General features: G+C 42.4%; 1 protein-coding gene across 2 annotated transcripts; it reads right to left on the reverse strand.

Annotated features, from left to right (window-relative positions):
* Positions 1-178: 178 nt before the first annotated feature.
* On the reverse strand, positions 179-11,527 carry LOC122760265 (protein THEM6-like). Of its 2 annotated transcripts, none has more exons than XM_044015350.1 (2): positions 1,291-1,797; positions 179-447 (listed from the first exon to the last, which is right to left on the reverse strand). In XM_044015350.1, the coding sequence occupies exons 1-2, from the start codon at positions 1,795-1,797 to the stop codon at positions 340-342; spliced, it is 615 nt and encodes a 204-aa protein (XP_043871285.1). In that variant the 3' UTR covers positions 179-339. The 2 variants fall into 2 exon arrangements, 1 of the variants encoding a protein (XP_043871285.1); XR_006358357.1 differs by lacking the exon at positions 1,291-1,797 and adding an exon at positions 11,446-11,527 and having other exon boundaries at positions 385-447.
* Between the last annotated feature and the right edge of the window lie 13,052 nt (positions 11,528-24,579).

Consider the following 24,579-nt stretch of genomic DNA (forward strand, 5'->3'; position numbering starts at 1 on the left):
ATTTTCATAGCTGTCATAGCTGCGTTCAAAAGAGAGAAATGGAGATCTGATTCCATGCCTTTGAGAGCAAATGACATCTCACACATAGCTTAAAGTTGAATTTTGGCCCACTTGGTATCAAAAGCAGCTTATTCAAATTTAAAAATAAATAAATAAAACAGCAGACAGACGTGACCCATACAAGATTAGTGGAATTTTATTAATCAAGACCAATTCTCAGTGATGCTTCACTGGTTGAGTGCGTGCACTCTCTGGATCTATGTTCATATATATTCTACACTGCATGCAATGCCCATTATATACGTGCTGATACTACATGATGCCTTGGTGTTGCTTCACTTATTCTTGTCTCCTTGTCAGTTGACGCTCTGCTCTCAGGGTCTGGCTGTTGGCTGAAAGGAAGCTGATCCAATGTTTGACGTCCTCAGGAAGCTCAGGGCTCTCCATCTACACGGACAAAGTGTAGACTTTAGTCCAATGATGGGGCGGCATAAAGCCAGGTTGCAGCTTGCAAATAAGTCGCTGATGACATTCAAGTAAAAAACACAGAATGTTCCCAAAGTTAAGCTCCTCAAATGTGATGATTGAATGGAGACTCACATGATTATGGTTTTGTTATTTCATCCAGGTAAGACATATTGATGTTAAACACAACTTACAACCATAAAAAAACACATAAAAAAGTCTGTTTAAACTAAAGGCATCCATTTTGATTTATTAGGCTACATTCATGCTACTCTGTTTTCGTTTAGAAACACATAAATTCTGCTCCGGATACACCTGCCATCCACACTAACCCTGGTGTTTCAGAGCAACACAAATGAGGTGTAAAACATTGCTTGTTCCACTTCAATTTTAAAACTCCAGGACTGCCTTTTGAACGTGCATTCACTTCCTGCTTGCTTCTTATCATCATGCACAACTTGACCATCAGTTGTGGACAAAAAGCTTAATTTATCATTTAACTGTGTCCATATGTCATAACGTAGAAGCCTGCTAGAATTGCCTTCCTGTTTGCACTGGCATGTTAACCCTGATCATGTGATCGACGCGTGCATTACATTTTTAGACATGTAAGTGTGAATACAGAGCTGAAATACTCATTTGGCTGCCGATCACTTTTATCTCAAAATGCTGTTTTTAAATGAAAACGTAGTGGTATAAACAGTATAAACAGCTAAACTCAAAACTACTACGCAGCCCCGGGGAACAACATTACTTTAAATAAATGTAAAAATTGTTATTCCGCCTCCCACAGCTTTACTGACACTCTATTCTGCTTGAACTCACCCTCCTTTTCCACAGAAATGCGATGAGCTTGTCTGGGCTGCAGTCGAGCAGGTTCTGCTTACAGAACATGACGGCCGACACAAAGCCGTCTCTCTTGGACACAAAGCGCTGCTCCACGTAAAAGGCCTTTTCATCCCATCCCAATATTTTGGTCTGGATCTCAAAAGGCTCCCAAATTGCCAAGGAGCGCCGGTACCTGATGGTGGAAGCACCCACCACCATTCTGCCGCCCAGCTGGAATAAGGCTAGTAGCAGCCTGTTCTGTGTGTAAAAGTGTAAGCGAGCAAAGTCGCACTCTCTCAGGTATCGAGAGTTGTTCATGTGGCACATTTGGTCCAGATCACGAGGAAGGACCATGGATCCAAAGCTGTGCACAGTGAGAATGTCCCATATTTTGGGTTGGAACCATGCATGGACCACAGCCAGGGCCCCACGCACAAAGTACCACACCTCCAGGCAGCTGAAGAGCACGAGCAAAGCTCCCTCCACCAACACCACCTGCAACATCTCTCTGGAACGAGTGGTCAACGAGAAAACGGGGTTTTTCTGTCGTAAGAAAACGCCTGTACTCTCCTTTAGGGTTTAACGACACTGCCTCCATTAACCTTTACTCTTCTATTACCCTAACCTTAAATTCACCTGCGAGTACTCACACTGTTGTCTTAGATCTGTACACATGTTTGCCTTTAATCTGCGCACATTGAAGACACCTGTCATGGTTGGCATGGCAACTCGTACACAGATCAAAGTCAAATGACAGAAGACGAAAGTCGTTTTTTTTCATTCAATCAGGGAACATCAAGGCTGTTTGTGTTCTAAACGCCGCTCGGTGGCACGAGACCACCACAAGGCTTATTTCCTGTGACCAGTAGGGGGCGTATTTCTTATTACCCCATTGTTTTAATGACTTTAATGTCTTAAGACAGCATAGAGTCAACTTGACGTTGATTAAAACACTAACCCTAACCCTCTGTACAACAAATCCAAAAAGTGTCCATAAACCCAACCTGATTGACAGATTTTGACATGATACACGTGTACCAAAGTTCGGAAATAATCTCCTATTATGCCACACAGTATTCGGAAATTACAGTTGAGTTACAGCAACTTCGTGTGCCACGTCACTATGGAAAAACCATGGGTAAGGTTGTCTAATGGTGTGGACCATGCACTTCACCCAAGAAATATACATTTCTTTTACTAATTTCCAGAGATAAATGTGTTATTTGATCATCAGACAGTGGATGTGAGATACAGGTCTCATTCACACAGCAACAAAGTCATTTGAGAGTGTAAAAAATAATAGAAATTGACAAAAAGTCGACGTCAAAGTCACTTCCTTCAGAGAAAATAAAAGCCCTGCACTGCTCTTCACTGTGTTTCTGTCAAGTTTTATGATTAAAATATCTCAAAAAATCACATTTAGAACAACTGGTCTAAACAAACACAGCAGCATCATAATGATTTTACATTTATTCTTCATTTGACCAAGTGGGGGGGAAAAATGGGTGAACAGCCCTTTAAGAAGGCGTAGATATCATTGGGTGAGTCTTTTGTTGGCCATGTATTGAGTGAATAAATAAGGAATAAACTAAACGCTGCTGTTTTATGTGAGAAACTGGGTAATTGAGTGACTGAGGGAAGAGTTCATATTTGGGACCAGGAGAGAAAATGTGGGGCAATAAATGGATTGTCTCCTGCCGGGAAACGCCGGAATAGCACTATTTTAAAACAGGACAGGAGAAGTCTGCTTGGGTACACCATTGATTGTCTCTGGCAGCGGCAGGAACAAGGCGCTGAGAGAGAGGGACAGAAAACAGATGATATGACCGCTGGCCTCTGGAAGCTTGGACAGTCTTTTATAAATGCTCTCCCCCCTTCTCTCGTTCACTCGTACTCTCTCAGCGTTCGCACCATTTCTCCTCTGTATTTTCAGCAGTTGTATGTCGACTGAGCGGTGGCAGATAAGGCAGACAGCCGGGGCCCCATGCTGACTGGCCCGGCCGGCTGTGGGGAGCACAGAAGCAATCAATGAGTGCTCACAATAGAGTGCCAGCATTCAGATAGCTAACAGCTCCCCGAGGCCGTGGGAGGGAGGATAGGGAGGGGAGGGAGGGGAGAGAGGGGATACAAGGAAGCGGAAGAAAGAAGAGAAAAGCCACAGCAAGGTGGGTGAGAAGATGTAACGTTTTAACACACACAGCGGTTGTGTATCCATGAACAAAATAAGTAATTAATCACAACATTGGATGTGATTAAAGGCATCTTTTTCTCTTAATACTGAGGAGAAGCATATTTTAATTAAGCTACAATTTTTATAGCATCTTTAGATTCTCTCGTACTTAATAGTAGTAATTAATATTACTTTGAATATTTAGAATTAATCGCAAGTTACGCAGAGTTTTTCAACGGCGATTAAGATTTGCTGCCTTGAACTCTTTGATGTCAATGCGAATAGTGTCTTCTTCTTCTTCATCGTTGGATGGTGTTTTTGGCAATCGTGGTCAGGTAAGTTCATCTGCCACGAGACGTATACAAAGCACAGTTGTGTTCGTATCAATGCTTGAGATTAATCGCAGTTCTGAAAAGAAATGAAATCCTCTTAAATCACTGAATTACACACTGCTCCGTGGTTGTTTTTTGCTCGCTGGCACATGTGTAACATGAGGTCAACAGTCAGCTCAGGAAGTCTTGGCTGCTTCCGAGGCAGGCAGTTACGAGATGAAGAAGAAGAAGAAGTGTGGAGTGGTGGTCTGATGCTCGGGGTGACGACTGCAGTGATAGCTCTATTTTTAGTTGGCTTCTTCTTGCCCTCATTGTAGCACAGTTTTCGTGTTTTGCATGCATATGTGCGATTGTTTTTCTTTTCTTTTTCCATTATTATGCAATGCAGTATCTGACCTTGGGAAGAGCATGTGCCAGAGGCACTGGGAGAGAGCTGAGTAAATATGTGACTACTTCAACCTCTGTGTCATCCTTGACTGCACAATGAGCTACTTCACAAGTCACAGAGCATCTCTTGAAGGACTTTTATTTTTAAATTTTGCTTATATAGTTCCATTAGTTACACGACCCCTGACCTCGCCACTACACGCTTGTCTTCTATTATTTAAAATACAAATTGACACGACTGTATCGAAATGACTCTTTAGAAACACTGTTCTTAGCGTAGTAACAAGGATCCAGTGTCTGGAGTTAAAAAGGAAAACATGCTGGCCAACAAGCCACCTAAGCTAGTGCCTATTTCTCAGGATGACATTAATATAATAGTGCTGGTGCCCAAAACAACTTTGTATTGATTCACATAACCTTTTAAGCCAATCGATTGCTGCACGCTAACTCAGAATGCTTTGGCATGGGCTTTTTTTTCTTCTTTTCCCAAGCAGGGATTTGTTGCAGTGTTGCATGTTCAATATTGTGTCTTGAGGAGGAAGTTCTCTCCGCTGATGTGTCCTTTCATCTTTTGATGTTAAGGTGCATTAAATAAATTAAGAGTCATTCATTTGATGGATCATTTAATCTTGCGCCATGCAACGTATGCAGAATGCACATTGAACCTGGAAGCAGATGGGCTTCAGACACTTTATTCCATGTTTCGTGTACCTACTTACTTACTTTTTAAGTTTTCTTTGTTGTTTATATTATTTGAATATTGTGGCTTTAGTGAATGAGGGAAGCCTTGTATCTTAAGAGCTTTAGTTCTGTGATTTTATACACGAACAATGACTTATCATGTTATACAACTTGGCACTCTGTGACTGAGATCACAACCTCCCGAGTGTCTCTTGGGGGGGGAGCATGTGTTTTGTGCCTCTGAGTTCAGTACAGAGCTCGGAGCAGCAGGAGGAGGTATTGAATCTCCTCCAGAAAAAATAAATAACGCCCTTGTCTGCAAGTGACCGGTGCTCACTCCCAGACTTTCAAGGCGGCTTGAGTTACTGTGGCCCCTGACAGGAGCAGACAGGTTGTGTCTGAGAGAAATACCTCCCCACAGATGACATCATTGTGCCGGCGAGGCGAGGCGAGGCGCGCCAGGAACGGCTCAAACACAAAGGCTCAATACTCAATCAAAACCTGTGATCACGTTCTGATCCTTTTTTCTCTCCCAACAAGTCTCACTGCCCGATGTTATCTGTGAGAACGTTCTGTCTACTTCGCACTGAAGGATTTTTCGCTGCATCTCTGTCTGATCGGGAACCCGATTAGACCACTATGAGTCCGTGAAAATGAAAGCGTCGCCCTCAAGTTGTTAGTATTCAAGAAGCATGACAACATGACCTTAATTCTCCTGAGTGGCAACACTCAGACGGTGCGATTCTCCATCTAATGTGTGCCCACATATACACAGAGCGAGAGAGAGCCTTGCACATGAAGAAGTGGTGTGAGCTAACAAGGCAGTCTTGAGAAATGAGTCTATTGTGTGGGTGGAAATTAGCTCCCGCCACCGTGCTCCCATTGAGGGTGGTCTCCCCTGGGTGCTGTGGATGACATTAAAGGGATTTGTCTGTGAAGATTTGACTCTATTACGGCAGATAACGCTCCAGTAGACAACCACAGGAATCAGAGAGAAGAGCGTGTCACTCACAACTTGTAATCGTGTGTGTCACAATTATCTAAAATGGCCTCATCATTCATCTATCTCATCGCGGCTGATTGTAGAGCGAGCGGCGCAGGCCCGTGGAGAAATGTCAGCGGTCATGTTTGACTCTCCTCTCTGGATTGACAGTTAGGTGTCCACTGGTGATGGATGGTGAGGACAAAGTAAATAGTTCAACCAAAGCAAACATGGTGTTACCACAGAGGACAGCTCCACCTGCTGGCTGTGTTACTTACTTACTGGTGTGGGGCAGGTTTGAGTTGGGGGATGGCTGTACCAGTCACTTTATTAGGTACACTTGTTGAAGTGCTTGTCAATGCAAATATAGACTCAGTTCAAACCAAGTGTCAAAATAAGTGATTTAAAGGGCACTTTCAACCATTTTTTTTCTCCACTTGATCAAATGTAGAATAAACTCAAAATCATTATGCGGCTGCTGTGTTTGTTTAATTCACATTCTATGACAGAGTCGGATTAAATTTGACCAGGATTTGACTTTTCTCTTACTTATAAAAACTTGACAGAAACAGACAGTAAAGAGCAGTAGTGTCTGGATTTTATTTTCTTTGAAGGAAGTGACTATTTGACGTAGAGTTTTTGTCAATTTTATTTATTTTAATTTTTTCCAATATTTTTTCCAATATTTTTTCTCAGATCCACCACTCTCTGATGATCAAATTAGTGAAAAAACTGTAAAAACAATTTGGGTGAAGTGGCCCTTTAAGTGAACGTGGAATAGTTATTGGTGACAGATGGGTCCGTCTGAGTATTTCAGGAACTGCAGATTTATAGGGATTTACACTCACATCCATCACAAGGGTTTTCCCAAAAAATGAAAATGTGAATTTACCCCAGAGAAGAGATGATAGAGAGGCTCAAATAACTCAAATAACCAAGACCATGAGCTACAGCAGCAGAACACACAGGGTGCCACTACTACAGGTGTCCCGTGTACCTAATAAAGTGGCTAGTGGCTATATGTGCACATACTGAGCAGGATTAGCGATGGAATGGGCCATCTGTGACAATTACACCCAGATTCTGCTCAACGCCATCTCGCGCACAGGTACAGTTATCGGCACAGAAAGTGACTGAGTAACTAGAGACGGCAGATGTCATAGCACGCAATGACAGAGTTAATCCCTACAAAAGAAAAAAAGGTGGAGACTCATTTTGTCCCCTCCTTTGAGTGTGAGCAAAAGGACACCAAGCTCCTCGGTGCTCCAGAGGAGACGCTCAAAGCAGAAAGAGGACGATGCCCATGCGGCGTCCAACTTTCCCAGCTTGAAAACATTTGCAGTTTCACCCATATGACACAGTTCCTGGCGCGTCAGCTCGGCAAACATGTCAGCAAAGCACGGACTCTGCACCTCTGTGATCGGCCAGCTGTAGACTTACCCCACCGCCACCCACACACATGTTGCCACATACAGTACACCACCCACAGTACACAAACACAGTGAGTGACTCATCCCCTGCATGGGGAACCACCCATGTCCCTCGGTGAGCACGGATCAGTATGCCAGTATCTATACAGCTTATGCAGCACCTGACCTCACACTCACCCCGCCGCTGCTCCCCTGTCCTCATATCCTAATGCTGTTTGGAATGTGTTGCCAGGCAACGGTGTCCATAAACACAGCACCTGGCAACTCTGACAGGAAACCTCCGCTGTTCTGTGGAAAATTAGATGCCATTACTGTGTGCACTGCACAACCATTTGCTCAGATAACTAGACATATTCTGCCTCTGCATCCACTGTTGCTTAGTTTCTAATGTAAAAACAATACATTTTGGAATTGTGAATATTTTCTCCCTATGAGTTGGTTCATGAACACCCCCCAACCCCCTATTTGCATTACAAAAGTGGCCAAGAAAGTGCCACTGCCAGCCCTGCACACTGTTTACTCTGTCCCATCAATTTCCTGCTATTGTTGGCAGTTGAGCTGAAGCCCCAGTATCGATCCCTCACCCTGGGAGAAGATAAGGTGGGGAATCGAGATGGATTCCATATCTATTATCTAATGGAATTCCTCCTCCCAGAAAGGGCTATGGATTTTCTGCCACTGAAGCTGTGAAAATGTGTGTCTATGTGAGCCTTCACTGTGTGTGTGTGTGTGTGTGTCCCTCTCTCCAAGCACAGACTGACGCTTTCGTGGGATGGATTAATGCGGTAAACAGAATATGGTGGAAAGTGGCATTGAGGCTTTACGGACGGCTGGAGCGTTCAGGGCAATGCACTCCCCATGAATGTGTATTGACCTGCTGCTCTCCAAATGGCCCTCTTAGAGAAGTGCACATATACAGTACACACATAGGCTCTCTCATGTGTGGAGTATTGCGTCAAATAGTGACACACAAAGTGAGGCGGTGATGTGGGCTTTCTTCAGGCTGCAAGCCTGTGTATCGGACAGGAACAGCTTCCCCCATATGACACCAATACTGAGGCTTGACAACCTGTAACAGATGGTTTTATGAATAGATCATAATTCAGTGAGGTAATGTTACTGTCCTTCTTTTCCTGAGGTTTTATATTTCTAACAGCTTTCACCTTTACTCCACTTGTCTTTTTTTTGATGCTCTGTCTCAGTGGATTTTGCGATCTACATTGTTGGTTTTTGGATAAGATTTAAATAGGTTTATGTCCGATTCCCGTCCTTCTCTATATATCCAAGCTTGGAACTGAACAGGAGTAAACTTATGCACCAGAGTGCCTGGATATTAGGCCATTTTAGGTTTTTGTCTGTTGAAAAGCCTAATCCCAATGAGTCATAAGTATGAATCGTGATTATTCAGACTTTTATCACAAACATTTTTATAGTGACACTATAAAGCAACTCTTACGAGAGTATTTTGATCAAATGAACTTAAAGGTTATTTTTCACTCTTAAATGTGAATATTTTCTGATTTCTTTGCTCCATACAACAAAGAAATCATTTAAATTGAATCATTTTGGTTTGTGGACAAAATACATTTGAGAACATTTCCAGGTTAGAGGAGCACAATTTGCACCATTTTCTGTTGTTTTATGGACTAAACAACTAATCTATTAATTGAGAAAGTAGATTAATTAGTTATGAAAATAATCGTTAGTTGTGGCGCTGATTCCATTTATTTCATTATTTCAAACGTATAGAGGTGTAATAAGCCACTAACACAGTGTCTGCTACAGAAACAGCAGAATTATTCTTCATTATTCCAGAGCTGTAGCTTTATTTATTTATTTATTTATTTATTTATTTCACTTCCTGATTAAGTGATTGATACTCAATCTTCCTCCCAAGGTTGCACTGTATTCCAAACACAGATCGATCATCAGCTATTTTTTAAAGTGTTACAGCGACCTGATGCTCACTGTGGTTGGTTGGTAGCATCCATAATGTTGCTTAACTACCTTCTTCTGGATTCTTTTTTTAAGCTATTTTTTATTCTCCACCGACTCCTGAGGGAAACGCTGTGTTGTGCTGTTTGTCTTGTAATTTTGTCTGACCTGTGTTTGAAGCAGGGTGGGTGAGCACGGTGTGCCGTGCTGGAGGAAGAGGAGGAGGAGGAGGAGGATGAATGCTACAGCCACAGCTACTTTTCACAACCTCGCAACTGAAACATTAGTCTTACTAATGGCTCAATGCAAAAGAGGATTTAGTAAATAATTTAGTAACCACCAGCGTGGCAATTAGCTGCAACTTATTTAAAAGTGGTGTCTATGAGAGGATGAGCCATTTTTCAAAATAATTGAAATGACAAAGAGGTGAGTACAGTAGGCTGTGTGTGTGTGTGTGTGTATTTGTGCCACACATACTTTCTTTCCTTCGTTCTTTAAATACAACCCTAACACTAATCAAAGCATGTTTGTGCTCAGATGCGAGTCCTCCTGTGGTCAAGTATTTACTGGGCGTACCATCTCATTCAAAAGTATTGCTTTCATCCTTAAACTCAATATTTAAATCCACTAAGGTCACACTCAACATGCCACTCGTATATCACATGCTTTCTTATCAGCGCATCAGCTAAGGCGTGTAGATCATTCTCTTCCTTAATCACAAACAGGCTACGGTCTAACCCTATAGCAGAGCTTTACCATTCTACTGTATTTATTTGAGTATCAGGCCTCCACAAAAATATCAGTCAAAGAAAAGAGCATAGTCAAGGTGGGAGATGCTGGAACAATTTCTGTCACTATGTCATGGACTCACATTATACCTGATAGCTAGAAGACATCAGGTATAATAAAACAACATCACTGTCTGTGCTTCTTCTTCTTCTGTGGCCTCAGAATATACACAACAACAACAACAACATCACACAGATGCTTCCAGTTCTGAAGGTGATCAGGAGGTTAAAAATATAAGATAGATAAGATAATAATCGTCCGTATGCATTCACCATTCTGACCAGTCATAAACAATAGATAGGCATATGACAAAAATCAGTAGAAATGACAGTGCTTGCTTGCTCCTCGCTGTATTGAGGCTCGTACACGTATAGCCACGGATTCCAGCACCAGATCCTCAAATTCTCCTTCTGCCATATCATTTTGAAAACTCCCTTTGCCATTGTTTTTAGCCTGTTAGGGTAATGGTTAGCGAAGATGGCCGACACCGTGTTTACATGAGGTCTCGTCCCCCTATAGGTCGGTCTAAAAAGTGCAGCACTAGCGTCGTAGTTTTAAGCCTCGGACCAAGGCTTGCCAACTAGTGATGTCATTTCGCGTCACTGGTAGGCATGCAACAAAAAAAAGAAAGAAGACATTCCTTCATTCATGGGGAAACTAAGGGTGGGAAGCACAATTTTTCAAAAATATATGCAAATCAGTGAAGTATTCCTTTTAACGTTTTAATATTTTTGGTTCAGGAATGAATGTTTGTATTTATTGCTTCTGCAGCCGAGCACCCTATAGCGCTTTCTGGTATTCCTCGAACAGGACATGAGACGGGTCTGTGGAGATCTTTTTGGAAAGCCTCAGTGTTTGCTTAGAGCAACTGCTGATGAAGCAAGTCTCCAAGGGTTGGTCCACCACCTTAGAACATAGCCACAAGGGGTTGACTCTGCTGGTTTACAAATAGTACTCCATTGAATAGAAGTCTATCGTCTAATAGGAGCCTGGTTGCAGGTGATGTTCCAAAACCGCAACACAACCACTTGTGTGTGTCATGTTTTGGAATAAATCCCTGTGTAACCACACTGTGGTGCAGTTATATAGTGAATACATGTCACTCTGAGCGAGTGCTTATATAACAGTTGCTGCTTTACAGCACACTGGGGAGAGAGCTGGAGAGTCTCTGGTGAGTGCGTGCTGTGGAAGTGGCAGGGAATTGAAATCCTGCTTTGATTAGTCTATAAGAACAGTAAGAATAATCTCACTGGTCACAGCAGCAGCAGCAGGACATAATACACGGCATTGTACACATGCACAAACACACACGCACACATATACACAGAGATGCAAGTCATGGGGAAGGTGATAGCCTTAGTGGGTAAATGAATGTCAGTAGCAATTAGAGGCCTGCGTAATAGCATTTAACAGAGAGACCACAGCACAGTCGGGTCAGGAGTTTACCATGTATCACCAGGATTACATCCACACAGAGCAGACACTTTCAGCCAAGGACGTCTTGAGGTCACAGAGACAACAGGACGAGAGTGCGGGCAGGCTCTGCTCCAGAATATGAGACGAACACACAGACAAAAAGCAGATTAACGTGGGTCAAATAATGTGAGACCAAAGCTACAACAGCTGGGCAATTCCCCTTAAAATACAGTATATTTGTGCAGTAGCTTGTAGCTGTTATATGTGAGCTATACGGCTGTACAAAAAATCTAGTCCTGGACTAGAGAGAGGAGTCAAAAACCCAAAGACAATGCTCGTGCACAAGAAAACTAACACTGGAGAACACTCACAGGAAAACTGAAAACACCATGCGGCACGGAGTGAAGTCTGAACTGAGCTTATGTACAGCCAGAGAGGTGAGTTAACGACAAACAGGTGCATGTTATTTGGGGCGTGTCTATCAATAACTGAGGGGGGCGGAGTGAAGGAGTCTGAAATGAGAGGAAGTGGTGTGAGTATTACAAAATAAAACAGGATATGACGATTATAACAAAAGAAAAAGGAAACATGTCTTGAGACACATGACAGATGTCTTATCACCTGACTGCACTCAGGAAGTTGGACATTATAAATACCTTTTGTCTCCGCCCGCCCCTGCGCTGCTGCTGCTGTACACGTACAAACACTCCCTCAAGGGAGGCAGAAAACAAATATTGTTATACATTCAGTGCATTTCCATGCATGTTAAAAGTCCAATTTTAGTCAGACTAAGCCAATAATTGTCATTTAAACACATTAATCTGACAAAAATCGAGCTAGTCTTAGTCGGACTAACATACCTGGATAATGCGATTTATAGTCCAATTACTCCTTCATGTATATGCTTATAGTCAGACTGGAGTCGGACTTTATTTTTGAAATTCTTAATACAAAGAAAGAACAGGACTATACAGAGGTTATGCTATGAGTGACACACTGGATTAATCTTAGCTACCACTAACCAGCAGTGGATCAGGGAAAAGGAAGAGATGAGGAGGTAGAGGGAGGATGATGGGAGGCGTATGAGGAGGGAGGAGGAGGAGGAGGAGGTGGTGGGGTGAAGGGAACAAGGCAGTAGATGGATGGAGGAGCAGAGAGAAAGAGGAAGGTTGTTAGAAAGCGGTGGTGAGTGATTGTGTGGAAGCGCCTGCACAAAGGTAAAACCACAGCGATGATACTGACAGTTTTTGGAAAGGCTGAGATGAGAAATGAACGCTTTCCATCTCAATAAATCAAGCACCTCAGAGACAAATGTTGCACAGTTATGTAAATCGTGCACTTAGGTGACCAGAAAATCTTGAATTTTCTATAATTCCATCCAAGAGGACGCCTTGTGATCGGTGTGTCATCACTGATTTGTGTAGGAGGCCGTGGCTGAGGCTGCATCAAGTTTAATTAGATATAATTATCCCTCTATCTTCAGCCTCCAGACCACAGAGCTCCATGCAGCATTATTACACTTGCAAACAAATGACACAGCGCCCTCTGTTGGCTGGAAAAACCTCCTCCTCTTGCTACATGTTTACATAGAGTCATTGTTCCATATGGAGAGAGAAGAGGTTCAAGTTTTGACACCATTAAGTTTGATATATCTGTCCCCTGGCGCAAAAAAGTGTCTGAACACACTCCGTACTCTGGCGCCGAGCTGGATAGTTTGTCACCTCTCTGAACACTTAAAGCTGACTCTGGCTGTGGAGGAGGAGCAGCCTGTGCAAGCGTGCATGTGGTCCAAGTGAAACAAAATTACTGTATATCAAGCACCAAACGCACACACTGTCACACTGTATCCTCGGAGAACAACCAACTGTGCACCAGACGGAGGCTTTATTAGTGTAAACATGTGATTTGACTGTGATTTGAGGCTTTTAATCTCCCTTCTGTCACATGTAAACCTGCTCCCATTCATGCAATTACCACGGCACGTTCAGTGAGTGGTGCGACACGTGACATTCCCGGGTCTCGTATAATGCAACGGTATAAGTTTGTAAAGTGTTTGTGACAAACGCGGCGCAATAACGGGACACTGGAGGGCGGAAACAAGAAGAACGGAGACAGGAGCCACAAAATCCACAATAAAAAAAAACAAAAGCTAAAGGGAAATAAAAAACCCACGCACACTGTGTCACACAAGAGCAAGAAAGAGGAAGAGAATAAAGGAATAAAATAACAAATGTAATAAAAGCAATAAAACACTAGATACAAAGGATAAAATGATGACATTTATGTTACTGTTTGGATTTATTAGCATTAGAGACTAAAGTGAGCTTAGATAGAAATGAGAAAATGCAGCTCAGGGGAACAAGTGCATGTCGACCAATTAATGAAGAACATGTCTGTATTTGAAGTTCATTTGTAGGTTTCAACTTCAAGGTAAAGTCTGTAAGAAATAGTGAGACTACAGGTATGTGAGGGCCACCGTAGTTTCCTGAGCACTAGGAAAAGTGAGGTTACAACCTGTAGTCTTCACCATTTATGCTCTTTGCTAAAGTACAAATGACAGCTTTATTAAGGCTACAAAAAAGAAAACAAGATTCAATTTTAAAGGGATTATTATAGCATTCATTTACACACACAGACACACATACGCTCAGTAAATTGCTGCCCAGCGACACTCCTGAATGTCACACACTAGTCCTTTAAATGGAGTTTTCTGTTTTCCCACAAATGTTAATTTATTCATTTTCAACATGCTCACAGACGAAACTGTGGGCATCCTATAATAATCTCCTGTGTCCATGGTAACCTCACTTCCTCTGGTACCAAGGAGCTCAGGTGCACACTGTTCCGCCACACACACACACACACATGCGCGCGTGTGTGCACACTAACGGCTCCCCTGACAACAGAGCACAGCTTGCATGGATTGAATGAAATGAATACCAGAAACACCCAGCAAACTGTTACATCAACTCTCTCTGGCAAAGTCATCCCATCACATCTGCTTTTGTTATTGGAGCTGCCTTCTGTTGGGTGAAGGCTCCAGCAGAATCTGCCTCTCTGTTCATTTTGTTTTCTTCTTACTTTGGGGGGGGGGGATAAAGGACTTGTGTTGGTAATGGACAGTAATGTTGCTGCTGAAGTGTTGCTCAAAGTTTTTCTAAGGATGAGAAAATGTGACAAGAGCAAATGTGTTCATACGATAAGGTATCTGGCTTTTCTTACTGCAAATTCTGTCAATAATTTTGAGGATTTCACAAGCTTTAAAGGTAGAATGTGTACGATTTAGCAATTGCAGCTGAATTTCTCTCTCCCTGTAGCCTGTAGGCATCATTTACAACCCCCAAAATGGTGTTTAATTTGTCCATTAAAACCATGGTGGCGCAGCACGGTAGCATCCATAGAGAAGACCTTTCATTAAACTAATACATTCATCGTTAACTGTTTTGACAAGTGATGAACCAGAATGTTTTTTTAATAATTAAAACAAACATCATCATTTCCAGATTTGGGAAACAACAATCAACATTTATCAACATTTTCTGAAATGTTATGTGACAAGATCTATTATGAAAATAATCAGATACAGTCGTACCTTCTAAAAACAAACAAACAAACTAAATATTAGGAAAATTACCACCAAAATGTTGTTTACTGGACCTTTAACTGTAAATGTCACAATAAATTACATCATTATCATGTCAGACTTCAATTGTGATAATACACGATATAATAACATGGAAAAAGGTGGGAAAAAGGATGCTAAATCATAGTATTATAAGTCATAGTGTAATTATTTCATATAAAATGATGCATTATCCTACTGTGAAAATACAGCATCACGGACACAGTAATTTACTGTGTATATAGACCCTGTAATCTGCTGTTTATGTACAGTCAAATATTTTACAGTGACATATAATAATTAACATACTGTATATGGTGTGTTTGATGACGTCACTTTACACTGTGTACATGTGAGTTATTTCACATTTCTCGAGTAAAAATCTACTTGTTTGACGCCAAAAACAAAGCTGTCAGCGACTGATCTGAAAGCCCCAATCCCAGTCAATCAACTGTGGCGACTTTTTAGTGCCACGTCAATCCTACAGCATTGAGTCAGGATTACAGAAGATTTTAGGTCACCGTGGACACAGTGGTGACGTGTGAGTGGCACTTAAATGATGGATACTGTCTGCTGAAAGTGTCTGTGTCACGCGGAATATAAAATGCACGTTATAATGCTCCTCGTGTCTGTTTCCAGACAATGCGACCTTGCCCGTCAAAGACACCACAGTGGCATAATTGCTTGTACAACCTTCAGGAGGTTACGTATTCTTGTCCCACATTAGGTTCAGACATTTCCGAGCAGCTCGTGGTTGACGCACATTAACGATGATGTCTCTATATCCCCTCATCCTCCCCATCTCTTACTTTAATCCCCTCTTCCTAAATCTCTCCATCCCTCTCTTGATGAGAGCCGTCACATCCGCTCCCCTTGCTCTCTCCTACAGTACAGGTGAAAGTAGCAGCCAAGCGTCAGCGTTTGCCCCGAGGGTGTGTGAGCGATTGAAGAGCTTTCATCGTGGGAACGGTTCTATGACTTGTTACACGTGGAGCCCCAAAGAGGCTCTCTGTTCACCCGATCGCCTCAGGAGCGGCGCTGCTCGTCAGGGGCAACGGTAGAAGTTCCCACGTGGTGGACGTCTGATGCTTTCAAAGGTCTCTGATCGACGTGTCATATTTGGACACATTTGCACACTTGTATTCAAAGTGAAAAGTCAGTGGGTGAAAGTGACACTTTGGAAAGAAAATAATTCAGATGTTGGGGGGGGGGGTAGAGAGAGTCGCCCACAACTCTAGAACTTAAACCCAAAAACACAAGTGCACTGACCTCCCCACAACTGCCTTGACCTTTAGACTTTATAAAGATTCTGGAGATTTCATGTGTGTAAAATTGTGTATATTTTCTTGCCTGATGTGTGTGATTTTATGACCTTTACAAATATGCCATTCTTTACTTTGTAACTGATACTCTTTATGACCATTTAACTGAAGTTTTCCCACATTTTTTAAAGACTTTGCAATAAGTATGTCATTGAGAGTCTCAGTAATGGAGGAGTCAAGTGCCCCTCTGGAACAAAGTGTCCATTTGACAATTTTTGTCCCATTTAGTAGGTTCACACCTCAAAGTGATAGTTTGTTTGTTTGTTTTTTCAATGTAGATGTTTGATGTCACTGACTATACCGTACAACCAGCACAGTAGAACCAACCTGATGTTAGGAATGGTGAATACACTGCTCGGAAACAGGAGGCACGATGAATGATTTCAAGAGACTTTATTTTCCTCTTGAAAAAAGCAGGCAAAATCAAAATCACTTCTTCACAGAAGGAAAAAAACGAAACTCGACTATACTCTGACAAAAACAAAATCGCTTCTTCACAGAAGGAAAACTTGACTTGGCCCTTGAGCTTACTATCAAAAGGCGAAACAGGCTTGGATTCTGACGTGTTCTCTCGAAAGCATAAACGACGCACTGGCAAATAACAAGGGAACTGGGGAGAGGGAATCTAGGGCAGGTGCAAGTGATTACTAAAGGATCACCAGGTGAGGTGCATGAGGGAATTAGGGAAGATGTGTCAAAACTGAGGAAATTACGCGACAGGAAGACATGACATTTACCAAAATAAAAGGGGAAGTGAAAATCAAACCCACACCAAAAGTGACATCAACAACTTAACGTGACTTTAAACCTAAACTAACAGAATAACTGAACTAAACAAGATAAAAACACTAACAGAGCTGACGCTTCGTGACACCTGAGACATTTTCCCTAACTGAAAACATGGCTCCCCAGCAAATGGAATAAGATTTTTGCGACTCAACAAAAAGGCACAGCTAATAAAACATACGCTTGAGTCTAAGATAACTTGTAAGTAATAAGGCGTAAGTCTACATTATTTTAAAGAACTCACTATTATCCAAACCATGGAAAAACTTCAGCAATTTTACATCACAGTGTTGAACTCCATCAGAAAGTAAAAATAAAAAGAAGTGCATTTTGCATTTGAAAACTAATGACACAGATTTTCTTCTTCAATCGAATGTCGAAGCCAAGGTAAGTCCGTTTTTTAATGTGTTATTGTCTTTAAACCCTAAGCTCACTAACACTTATAGCCGAACAGAGTTGAAAGATACCGGTGTTGTATCTCTCCTACCACTGGGGGCAGTACATTAGGAAATATTCCTATGGGTTGTATATGTAGTTTAGAGTCGGAGCACAGGTTCCTCATGTTTCAGAGAACTGGAGATGATTCCATAACCCAAGCTTTGGTGCCGTCTCACTTCCCTCCACCAGTATAAATCTGTGTCTCCACAGACACAGAAACAAAACGCTGCTATGTTAAAAAAAAAATACACAAGCTTAATTGGCTTAATTCAATTGACAATGGCTGGAATGCAACAGACAATTATTTGATATTTAAAAAAGTACACACTACAGCTTTAAATGGGAGGAGCCTATTTTGAGGCATGAGTCATGTGGAGAAGAAATTAAATGACTGTCACCCAATTTGTAACCAACTCCAAACCTAACCACAGATGCAAATTGATGATGAGTAAACATGTACTTATTATTTTGGCAGTCGCGCCACCATATTACTTACAAGGTGAAGGTGGAGCCAAGACAAAAGCATGTTGGCATGCTGGCAGACTGGCTGCTCTAATGGCTGCTCTGTTTGCTTGCAATAACCCGACACAGCTCCCCTGTTTCAGCAGCCCTCCATCTGTCATCTGAGGGCCACACTGATGGCCCAGTCGGGAGAGTTGTGTCAGCCTGGCGCGGTCATTACAGCAGGGCCCGCTGGTGCGGTCCCTGCCCAGCTCCGGTCCCTGCCAGGTAGCAGCGTCTCACAGCCTTAATGTATTCACACTAATTAGACTGTGCCAGGCAGCGCAAGTGCCCAGCCGGTGAAATAGAAAGACCAACTGTTTGTGTTGTGGCATGAAAATGTCATATCTTTACACACAACACCCAACTGGATCATCTGGATCAGAGACAAACCACAGAGCGATGGGATCTTTTAAAATATCACTGTGTTTTGATCCTGATGCACATATTATTCCGCCTAGAATTAGTCATTCTTTGCACACACACACCAGTTAGTGGTAGTGAATTTAACACATCTTTAATGCACACCAGTAGTTAACAGTGGGCAGCACTGATCTGCACCTGGGGAGCAAAGGGGGGTTTGGGTGTCTTGCTCACCCGATGAGGGGGCGGGGTTTGGGTGCCTTGCTCAGGGGAACCCGCAGCCCTTGGTCCTGGGATTGAACCAGTGACCTACCGGTTACAAGCCCAACTCCTCTCCTCATTTGTGGTCTTAGCAGGATGTGGAAGGTGATATGGTGTTGATAGTAGTGAAGGATGAAGATAAGATAAGCCATTCACCCATTCACTCACACTTTCATATAACACATTTATGTGTCTTGCCCAAGGACACATTGGCACGTAGACTAGTCAAACCCACAACCTTTGCGTTAAAAGCCGACTTGCTCCACCACTGAGCTACCATCGATAAGATAAGATAAGATGTTTTCTATTTGTCACACATTTGGGGTAAATTTATAAAATAAAAGACAAACTTAGAGGAGAACACAGTATCTGTCGAGCTGCTACAGCAGTCACTGTCACAGGGGAGGTTTCCTCTTGCATGAAGAGCACAGAGGCAGATGGGAGGGAGGAAACATAGCAGTTAAACATGAGCAATGGCACAGAGAACCCAAACAGTTTAATCCAAAGCCATGGCTGTGTGGGGATACATCATTGGTTAATTGCAGAGCGAGATAAGCAGAGAAGACGACGGCTGCTCCTATACATCATATACTGTATTTGTATTCTGTTTTATTGCCGGCACACATCATGCGCCCGCTTCTGTCATCAAAAACAGCAGAACATCAAAGTATGAATCAACAAGAACAAACGAGCAGAGAGGGAAGGACTGCAGTCAGAAGAACCACTGAGAGGGAACTGTGGATTAGAATCCAGAAGGATTAAGGAAGAGGGAAAGAATGTGGACGAGCATGAAGGACCTCTTAGTTAGCCTGCTGTATTATTATTAGAGGAACAAAACCAGGTCATTCAGATTAACCTGTCGATTATTTTCTCAGGGTCTCAAACTCAAATGACCTGAGGGCCAATGAGCATCTAGTCTGGTCAAGAGGGGGCGGGGCTACAGAAGAAAAGTGGACGGGGTCACACTGCAAACAAGTTATAATGCAAACATGTTATTAGCTGATTAGTGCAATGTGTGTGTACATTGTTTGCATTTCAGCACATCAACAAGCCTTTAACTCTGGGTTTATGTGACTTCATTTATTATGGCATTGTAAACTGTAGCGTGTTCTTCCAGATCAGTTATGTATATTCTACTAATGATTATAAAGTGTTCCTGCCTGCCTCTCTGTTGACTTTCCCTTTGTATACTGTCCCAGTGACGGCCTCACCACGTATCACGGTTGACCCACAAGCCCTTGCCTGCCAATTTGCATAAATCCCAGTGTTGATCTGACAGTTACTAGGCAGCACATGCAGGGAGATGCAGGGAGATGCAGGGAGATGCAGGGAGCCCAGCCCCCGTGCAGAAACCAGGCCACCAACCCAGAGAACAGGGAACCTGCCTGCCTGCCTGCCACAGTGACAAATGTGTCCTGAACGCACCAACTGCCTACGCTTGTGTGAATTGTGTGGGTTACTGTTCTTTTGTGACATGACAAATAAAGGGTAAAAGATGCTCCGGGGCTCAAAATACAGCAGCCTGACAAAGAACGTATCTGTAAAAGTGACCTTAATATTGTGAAATCTACCCGTGTTTTGAAGTATGTGGACAGAATGTTTGAGCCTCACTGTAGCGTCATAGTTGAAGTCAAAGATTGATACACAGTGAACACAGTGAACCCTTACAAAGTGGTGGTAGAGGCATCCACCTCATGATACAATGTCAAGAATTTACAATATTGTAGAGAGAAAGAGAAACCCAACAGTTGACACAATGGGCAAACACTGGGTGTCAGTGGAGAGAGGAAACAAACTCCCTGTCAACAAATGTGATAAAGCCAATTTAGAAAAAGACTTGTGTGACCGCCACTTACTGGCCTCTTTATTAGGTACACTTACAGTACACTGTATGTAATGATTCTGAGCATCAACATGAGTGATGTGGCGTGAGTATTTTCAGAAACAGCTGATCCGCTGCAATTTTCCACACACAACCATCTCGAGTGTTTACAGAGAATGGTTTGGAAAAGAGAAAAGATCCAGTGTGTGGGCTTTACCTCTTTTTACACTTAGTTGTAAGATGATGGTGAGAGAGGGAGGTGTTGTCATTTGGTTTTGGGGAGAGCTTGTATATTGTGGAGAACAGGGTGTTTGTCTTGTATCGTTATATATGGTCTTGTATGTCTGGGTGTATCTTTAGTGTGATACATTTGCATGCCAAATTGCATAAAGTAAAGTTTAACACAGACTGAGCTTTGGTTAATTTACCAGTTCAGTTTTTGTGTAAAATGAGGCAAGTGCGACGTGGATCTGACCAAGAACTCATGAGAAGTGATTCAACATTTGAACACTGTGAAAAGTGCAAAAATATGGACAGAAACCGTAAATTAATTTTGTCTGGTGCTCATTCCTGCTGCATGCAATCGGTGAGAAGATACTTTTGACCACAGAGAACCGAAAATATTGTCACATCACACCTTTCACAGGTCCTGATGGTGCCAGGAGATTGATATTACATTATATTTGTCAGTATATGGCAAATACTTTGGGTGGAGCAGCTTTAAATTAGGTTCTATGTTTAAAAGAACACACACGGATGACTCAGAACCAGCCTGTTACATGACATGACATGTAACAGGCGGGGAAGTGGACTGGAATGCAGCCCTGACACTCATGACACTGCTACTGCTCTCTGTGAGTATCAGGCCAAAGGAAACTTCATGCTGACAGTGCTCCAGTGTACATGCTTTAATCACCAACTGACATGTTTTATATTTATGAACACACACGTGAACTAGCTATAGTGAGGAAATAGAAAAAAACATGCAGTTAAAGGAGTTCTACCTAAAGGTCTTCGCTCATGTTTAGATTATCATCTATGATAAATTCAATTCAAATTGGACTCATCGCTGATCAGATTTGAAGGGTTGTCTGCATGGAAGTGCAGCAAAAAACTATGGTTCTCAAACTGTGGTATGTGTAGCACCAGTGGTGCACAGTGGTAACCAATACTGCTTCTTCTTTGCGCCTGAACATATGCAAGTACTGTAGCTATTTTACGTACATTTACTCCCCAAACCCGGCTGTTTAACATGACAACAGCAGTGTTTTTATTCTTATTTCAGAATAAAAGCTCGGAACTCTGTCAAGATAAGCAAATCATTCAAGATCAGATTTGTTAAATCATCTGCCGAGACATGTACCGATGCTGGCGGGCCCACGAGCCACCAACTGCTGACCTAGAACCACATACTGAAGTGACACATCACTTCAGTATCACTGATGTATTTGTCCACACAGCCCTTACACACACACAAATAATCACATCTGAGTCACATTAATATTTGTGTTACCAAACGTGAATGTGAGTCACTTTAGCCTGTGTAATGTGAGCGCGTAGCTTGAGCAACAAAGCTCACTCTGTCTCTGATACACAACAAGCCCGGGGTCTTTCTTGTTATGCTGACGTGATATAAAAGTGCGCCAACACTGGCATTGCAGCTGTTTACCGTCTCATTGCAACACCCAGCTCCTGGGTTACATAATGCTCCATACATGTATGTGGGTAGTACGTGAGAAAAGAAAAGGGAGGTAGGTGGTGTCGGGGGGGGTAAATAAACACACTGCACAACACTGTGTACGATCAGGCTGAATGATGACACAATTGGACATATCCTGCACTTTCTTTTTCTTTTTTTGTTTAACAGGCCTGACACGATCCATGCAACACGGGCAAACACAGCTGTTTCATCTCGGCGACAGCACACACACACACACAGATTTTGACGGCATGTGTGGAGAACATGTGTAATTGTCCTGTTTATGAGCACGAGTGACACTTTAGCTGCACGGTCAATGAGTCCAAATGACATCCAGACAAAAGCGCCATTCCAAATGAAAACCTTTGCTTTCAGATGGTAACGTTTAAAAAAAACAAAAAACTCCTGCACTTCAGAAGCACTTTTGATGTTTCCACCCCTCTGTTTTTCCAGGACACTTATGCATCAATAGTTCTGTGGAAAACACAGACTCTGAGACAATATTAGAAACGACGCCTGCAGGCACTTCTTTGAAGCTGAACGCCGGAGCCAGTCGGCCTGGCTGATAACGTGCTTCTCTCTTTCTCCTCCGGTTTGTGCGATGCTGGTCTTCAGCAAAGCTAGAGGGAAAAGAGACAAACCGGCCTACTGTACTGTTTGTCAGAGGTGATGCTGAATCTTAATATGGCGGCTTTGGCGTCAACGGAGGCCGCAGGAAAACTGGCCGTCATTTGCTCAGCAGAGCGCGAAACGCTAGGCATAAAAGCAACTGAGGAAGCTCATCATGGACTCGTCTCAAGTTGATATTCAGCAGCTATAATCAAAGAGTTTTGTTGTATAATATTAGGTACAAAAATGATACAAAATCAATGAATGAATTCACGTTTTCACGACATTTGTTAAAAAAACAAAAACAAAAACAATGAACATCTTCAAGGCAATGACTTTCCCAGATATCTTTGATTATTATATTTTACAGTGCAAATATTCTGCCTGCTTATGGAATAAAAAACATAGCATTTAAGGCCTTGATGGGCTGCCTTCATGGGCCTGCGTCTAACTACTTATTTATTTATTCTGTTACTACAATTCATACAGTTATCAAGATCTCCAAATTTGCCCACACGTGTAAATTCATTTCATGGAATCCTTGTTATACACGGATGAAAATAAACAGCAACAATAAAGCAAACTACCAGGATGATTGAAAGCAGAACTTACATCCTAATAAATGAATTACAAATACAGTGTGTATTGCAGTGAACATGGCCAACACGTTTCCCTTTTGTTATATTTGATCAGTTTTCATGTTCAGTCATTGCATCACATGTCTCAGATCATGGGCTGAGTCTCAGTGGGAACAAACATCATCACTGGGAGTCTAATCATAGCTGCTGCTGTTCCTGGAATAGCTTCACCCCCCCACCCCCCAGCAGCGGGCGTGAAATCATGCATACGTTACAGCAGCCATTAGGGATCACGTACTGTAGGTGTTCTACTTCTGCAACACACAGAGGGAAAGTACTTCAAGTCATCTTCTCCTCCTGTAGTGAATGATAATGAGGCCTGTGTTGATGTACAGTGTGAGATAGATGATATTCCACGGAGACAATTACCGCTGTTTTATACGAACATGACACCACAGAGCAGGAGGAGGCGTGTGACATGTTCTGTATTGTCTAGAGTCATTTCATCTGCACCTGACCTTCAGCTTCTGGTTCTGAAATAAATATTGTTTCTGTGGAAAAAGCCATTTCTCGACACCAGGTTTTCAGGTTCTACGTCGCGTCATTAAACCCAATGAACGAGTATTTCCGCGTTAACCTTCCTGGACTGCTTTCGCCTCCTGGTATCTATATTTCATTAGCACTTCGCACCATTCATCCTCTTCTCCTTCTTTTTTTCCGTGCCAGTACAGTTGACTGCACAACAGGGAGCAGCTTACATTCTGCGCTTCCTCTTAATAATTAACGGGGCTCCTCGACACGTCGTCTAATCTATCCACACAACCTGAAATACTGACGCGGGAGGAAAATCAATTTCCGAGGCGTCGCGTCTCCTTGCGAGACTAGAGGGTGACCCATTTTCACGTGGTTTCGCAGGGATGACGGGAACATCTGGATGTTTTTGGCGTTCAATGGGTGACATTTTCACGACAGTAAAATGAGTTTCCTGCACATTGTGGGGCCACATTTTAGTACATTCAACATTGTAAAGGCATTTTTCTATATAAATGACTACTTCTTTATTGTAGTATTGCAAAACAAATATTCGTGTGACTTGACCTCAAAGATTCAGTGTGTGAGAATTAGTGACATCTACTGGTGAGAATGCAGAACAAAAAGGAACT

This window comes from Solea senegalensis, unplaced genomic scaffold (genome assembly GCF_019176455.1).
Source record: "Solea senegalensis isolate Sse05_10M unplaced genomic scaffold, IFAPA_SoseM_1 scf7180000013311, whole genome shotgun sequence".
Classification (NCBI taxonomy): domain Eukaryota; kingdom Metazoa; phylum Chordata; class Actinopteri; order Pleuronectiformes; family Soleidae; genus Solea; species Solea senegalensis.